The 6,479-nt window shown below is 29.0% G+C and overlaps 1 protein-coding gene across 1 annotated transcript in view; it reads right to left on the minus strand.

Annotated features, from left to right (window-relative positions):
- Nucleotides 1-254: 254 nt before the first annotated feature.
- The window catches only part of LOC106476523 (histone deacetylase complex subunit SAP130-like), a gene marked incomplete at its 5' end in the record, with an annotated part of 13,303 nt that continues 7,078 nt past the window's right edge, over nucleotides 255-6,479 (minus strand). Inside the window, 4 exons of the mRNA XM_013937176.2 lie at nucleotides 255-400; nucleotides 1,613-1,735; nucleotides 3,871-3,968; nucleotides 6,119-6,188. Coding sequence (XP_013792630.2) covers nucleotides 255-400; nucleotides 1,613-1,735; nucleotides 3,871-3,968; nucleotides 6,119-6,188 — 437 coding nt within the window. The remainder of the gene's footprint in view (nucleotides 401-1,612; nucleotides 1,736-3,870; nucleotides 3,969-6,118; nucleotides 6,189-6,479) is intronic.

A 6,479-nucleotide genomic window follows, 5' to 3' on the forward strand; every position in this document is an offset into this window, starting at 1 on the left:
CTACATCACGGAAAACTATCAGAAGTTATATGATAATGAAAGAACAATTATTATAGAACTAGCAACTGGAAATCATGGACTAACCGTTTAGGTGTGAAGAACCTAGTAAGCCTCTACTTAGCACTAAAGGACCTCGGGAATAATAAAAATGGTATAGGATTTAGTGAAAAATACAACACTCCTCAGGTATAATAAAAAGTATGTAAGCTAAACTTCTTTAAAATTTTACAAAACACACATTTAAAAGATGTTCTTTATATAATAAAAAAATCATCTATATAATTATCGTAACTTACCACTTCTTCAAGTTGTGTTGATAAATGATAGAATTTCCAACCATTAGACTTCTGCAAAACCCCTTTCTGATTGGCCAAATCATTCACTGCGGTTTTCTTTTCATCTAAAGAAAAACACAGAAAATTCAAATAATGATAGTTATATCTTGTTAGTGTGTTTATGGGATTTCATGACAGGTTTCTAAGTTCAAGAAGAACACATTTTGTACATTGTAAATTTAAAATAACTTATTTTGGTTTTTATGTTGATTATTTCTTTAAGATATGTTTACATAGGTATCATTAGTAACCTCAGAATTTGTGGTTGATGATATAATTTGTTTCTTTATCATATGTTAATGAAAAATGCTAAACCCACTGTAAACAAGAGATTTAAACACACTCCAAAGTGTTTGTTTTGCTTGTTGAATTTTGTGCAAAGCTACTCAAGGCTATCTGCTCTAGACCCCTAATTTAGAAGTGACCAATAAGATAGAAAAGGTAGCTAGCCAGCACCATCTACTGCTAACCATATTATAATACCTCCATGGCTGAAGGATCAAGCATGCTTGATGTATGGATTCGAGCCTAAAAGTTGAGTACCCTAACCACCAGACTAGTGTGTTTATGTTAGTGTGCATGTATAAGGATGTTATTTTCCCCTTAGATGACATTTTAGATACATATAATGTCAATCAAAAAGAAACAACTAAAGAAAAATATTGCTTCTACCAGACTGAATTATTTCAAATATTGCTTCTCCCAGACTGGATTATTTCAAGATTTAGCAAAATAAATACATTCACACATCAACTTAGTTCAATGGTGTTGGCAAGTATCCAATATGGTTGAACTCACTTTCAAAAATATTGCTTTTTTTTTAACTAAGTTAAATATGCATTAAACAAAAGCTATAAATGAAAACAAAACTCCAGGAATGCTCTATGTTATCATTTAACTTTCATGATAAAATGGTATTATGCACGAACAACTTATCTGCTCAGTCTGACAAGGACACACAAGATACTAACATGCTGGTGAATCTAGAAGATTAGAGAATTTGTAAAGGTTAGCTTAAATAAGATTAAACAAAAATCCTGATATACAATTATGTAGAAACAAAGTACGAGGTTCATTGCAACACACAAGACTAAAAATTAGGTTTTAATCTAAAAAAAAGAATCTTAACTTGAGAAGGAAAGCAAAAAAGAAAGACAAAAAAAAATTGTAAAAGTTGTGGAAAAACCTGCATCCATAAGTATATTACGCATCTAAAATAAAGCAAGGAATTTAAAATTATTATAACTGATTAAGAATTTAAATTTAAATAGACTTACCTTTAGGCTTGACATCACCGTATCTAAGAAAGTGATTGTGACGAGATTTCCAAGTGTGGTGGTAACTGTTAAGTAATGACATGCTAGGCCTCTTGCAAAATGTTACCCATTTAACAGGTTCTTCTAAAAATAATTTTGTAAAAGAATATTAATTAACACCTTCAAGTCATTAACCCATCAAAAGGGAGGTTAAGGTATATACCTGTTAAAATCATTAGCCAAGAAAAAAGGATGGATAAGGTGTTAAGTTTTCCAAAACTCAATACCTTCCTTTTTCCTTAACATATCTATATTTTTTGCACTTAAAATATCAATATAATTCATTTTACACCCCAAATATAATGCCTTTAAAATTAAGGAAAAATATCATATCTACAGCTTATTGTAAACTTGATTATAGTCCCTAAGCTTTGTAATACTAGAACTTACATTTCAAAACTTGTAACATGTTTTGAATTTAAACCCTTGTAGAAGCTTCTGATTTCTTTTCATTACATTTTACACCCTTTTTCATGAAATGGGCCACATACCCACTTTGTTATGTAGTAGTAAAAATTAGGCATAGCAACAGTACAACTCCAGAATAAGGTATACTGGAGCAATGGGAATTTGACCTTTGAGTTCATTGCATGTAAATATGCCAATGATTATTTTTGAGACCAAATTACTTTTACAACACAGTTGAGCATGATAGTTTAAATAGAGTTCAACTACCCAAATTGTGAGTAAAAGTTCAGTAGCTATTTGCTCACTATTTAATCTAGGCTTCATTTAAAGGACTAGAAGCATCTCCTTCACTTGTAGTATAATGTTGTTTTTGGCTTTACAAATTACTTTGAACATACTGGGGGGATGGGACCACATCACCTTCATTTAATGCATGTCGAATAATGCTTGAACTGTCCTTATTGTATCCAGTTTTCTCAACATTCATGTGCTATTTATGAATTCTTTTTTATCCCTTGTAGAAGCTTCCAATTTCTTTTTTTAACCCCACATTTTCAGCATGTTTACACCCTTCTTCATGCTGCGACTTCAACAAAACACACAAATTTTAGCACTAACGAAACAAAATTTCAATGTATAACCTTAAAAGATTTTATAAATAAAATAAAGACACTGTTTCATGGAAATCACAATGAAATTTTAAAAACAAAAAATTACAAATATTAGTCCAAAAATCCTATAAATACTTACAAAAATGTATGCTAAGCATAATGATAACAGAATCAGTAATTTTAGAAAAACATCACTTTTTGTGAAGCACTGTAAAGTTCAGTCAAAGAGATTTAACTGGGAATAATAGGGTTAAAAGTGATTTATAATTATGTCTCCAGTAACATGAACTGTGTCCCCCTGTGGGACAGCAGTAAGTTTATAGATTTACACTACTAAAATCTGGGGTTTGATTCTTCACAGGAGACATTAACAGCATATAGCCCAATGTGTCTTTACTGTAAAACAAACATAAATTGAACTTTTTGTTGTTTAATAAGTAATAGTTCCTGTGGATAATGTTCTCTACAGGGATGTTTATGAAATTAACTGTCATCAAAAGTTACTTTCCGTAGCAGTTACCACTGTTTTGATAAAGCAGTTAACAAACAGGTCCTTAATTTTTGAAATTTGTGACATTAAAATCTTGGATGGAAGGTAGTTTACTGAAATGTACAAATAAAATATTATGCCCATAAGCTTCACAAGCTGTGAAGGTTAACTGACGAAATTTAAATAGTTTTGAAAACACATTTCTTTCATTAATTCCATATTAATAAATGCTAAATGATCTATACAGATTTGAACAAATCAAAATCAATCCAACTAAGTGTCTAAAAACAATGTTTAAACTGCATTAAATTAAATCAATTTCAATTTTAGAAGTGCAACCATCCTATAGTGGCACTTACGTATTTGAAAGTTAGTAGAATCTCATCATTCCAAAAACTAACCATTCTTGGGAATTTGAACACTTTCTACCATCTATGTTAGAAAATATAAATACTATATATTCGTTTTGATAAGAAATAAAATTTTTAACAAAAATTTGTCTCTCACCTATGAAAGCAACATACATTTCTAGTACGAGTTAAATTTGTCAAATTGTTTTGAAAATGAAATATGTGTGGACATCAATTATGCTGATTACAGGCATAAAAATCAGCTCATTATGTTAATATACTATGTCACATAAACTAAATGTTTGTTGTTAAAATAAAATGTAAAATTAACTTATGTAATCCATAAAAAAAGACTGATACCTTTGTCCTTGTCTTCTTTTCTACTATTTTCATTTACCTCCCTGTCTAATTCTTCTTCCCCATCACTAGAATGTGGCCTAATTAGTTCATTTGCAGCCCTGAAAAGTAGATACAAAACCATTACATTAGTTCTACACAAACACTGAAAATAACTTGTATTCTAAGAACCTTTATCAAGAACATGAAATGATACATAATTTTGTATCTTCTAAAACAATATTAGCACAAGATCAATACTTCCATGTTTATTGTAAATAAATATTCTTATTATATTAATATTTATGTTTCAAAAAATAAGACAAATTATAAATGGTTACATGTAGTAAAGAAGATTTTGCATGTGTGCTGATTAAAAGATATTAAAACTTGTTAATTTAGTTATACAAAAAATATTATAATGAAAATTTCCAAATATATTGTGAGAATGAAAACTCAAATTACTTAACACTTTCACATGAGCTCAGTCATTTTGACTGGCCTTGTAACTACCAGGTAACCATGAAAGTTTCTATATTAATACTTTTAATATAGTTTGTGTATCTTCACAAAATTTAGAAAGCTTTTAGTAAACATTACAAATCGTTGTACATAAAAATTCATATTTTTTCATTAAGAACTTTTACTAAAGATTATTCTGTGAATGTATGAAGTCAGAGCATTTACTGGTACAAGTGTAATATATGTTACTTTCATTTACATAACCTAAAGCCACCAAAATGAATATCAAATTTTTATTCAGTAAAACTTTAAACATTATCTGTTATTTTCTCTACCTTAACTCTATATGAACTTGGTTGATTTGACCGACTTTGTAACGACCACAGAATTATCATAAATTACCCTTTTTACCTTCCTAGTATGACTGCAAATTGTAACAGAAAATTACAATAGCTTAAAGCTTCTAACAGTCTACTTCTGTTTCTACTTAATTTTATTTTTCATTTCCACTTGGACTGTGTCTAATTAATAAAAATCAATTAACGAACACACAGCTTAAATTATCATATTGTTAGTTACTTTTATACCAATAAGTAAAAAATATACAATAAAACAAGAAATTTAGTATTTATGTTTGGTCTCGATTTTTTTGCTGTTGGCCAGCCGATGAATCTTAAGCCTACATTTTTATAATCATGGTACTAGTACATTAAATAATTTTTATTTCAAGAATGCACATAAGAACACAGAACAACAATACATACATAAAGCAACCAATGTAACTATTATAATATAACTGACTTTCTAACTAAGACAAAAGAGCTTTAAAATAATTCTCTTAGCTAATCGATTTGAACTCGGCAAGAGCATCTTTCAGTCTGTAGATTAAATAAGATAAACTTTTTTGAGAACAACATAGCATTATACGTTATTCAGTAACTTAAAACTTTGTTGGTTATAAATGATGTAATAGAAAATGTCAGAAATTTATTGGCAATTTGTGAAACAGTGTGACAGATGGAGGTGGCAAGTGGGTCTGACTTTCTAGTTTATGTCTCTGTAAAAAAAAGATTGAAGGCTATAAAAATGAGGCTTTACCTTAGTAATATTTACATTATAATGAGTAATTTACATTAAAATCATGACATCAGAGAAGGGTGATGAAAACATAGAGAATGAGCAAGACAGTGCAAACAAATGTCACAATTCTCATATAAGGGGAAATGAGAGTATTCATTCAAATATTTTCTTTTAAAATTAAGAAATTAAAATTTAATGATTATCATAATTTGGTTTATTAACTACTCTCTGATGTCAAGTTTATTTGTAAACATTAAAATACATTGATTAAATTTTGATTGTAACTCTGTAAAAGGCCTTGACATGTGCACTTTGACTTATCTACAGCAAGAGGATTAATCTTTGCATTATTTAATGATACTATTCAAACATTTCTCATGGACAGAATTTACAAGGATTGTTTTTAAAGAAAATGACTCGTTTTATAATTATTAAGGGTTAAATTTCAATTTTCTCTCATCTGAAGAATCACAAACTATTGAAACACTGTAATTAATAAATGTAAAGACAGACAAAGGATAAGAAAGTCTTAAACTACAATGAGATATTTAGTTGAATCACCATAACCACTATTTAGCATTAAAAAAAAAGAAGTAGAGTTAAACAAAGCCCTCCATTTACCTTGGTTGCCTGAGAGGCCAAATTATAGCTGTCACTCAATTCACATCATCTACATAATTTGTAGTACACACAGAAAATAACTACAGATTATTAACAGCAAAGTACTTACAACTGTTGTTTTCTGGGCTTTTTCCTTGGAGACAGTTCCTGTGTTACAACAGAAGGTGTAGTATTCCATGCTGTAACATATACATTTTATATCATTGTATCAAATAATTTACATTCCTTCAGAAGACAAGATGAAAGGTTTAATATTCATATTTTTCTTTGAAATATGAAAAAAATATATATATAAATCTTCAATCTAAAAATAATAATTTAGACAAATGTTTCAACCCTTTAAGGACTGGAGATATCTCCCCTGACTTTTTCTTTCTCACAGTGGAAACTTAGTACAATGTTGCTAGAGTATGTAATTTTGGTTTAAAAATTCATATCAGTTGATACGTATTTCTATATATTTGAGGTTT

Source organism: Limulus polyphemus, unplaced genomic scaffold (assembly GCF_000517525.1).
Source record: "Limulus polyphemus unplaced genomic scaffold, Limulus_polyphemus-2.1.2 Scaffold10778, whole genome shotgun sequence".
NCBI lineage: Eukaryota > Metazoa > Arthropoda > Merostomata > Xiphosura > Limulidae > Limulus > Limulus polyphemus.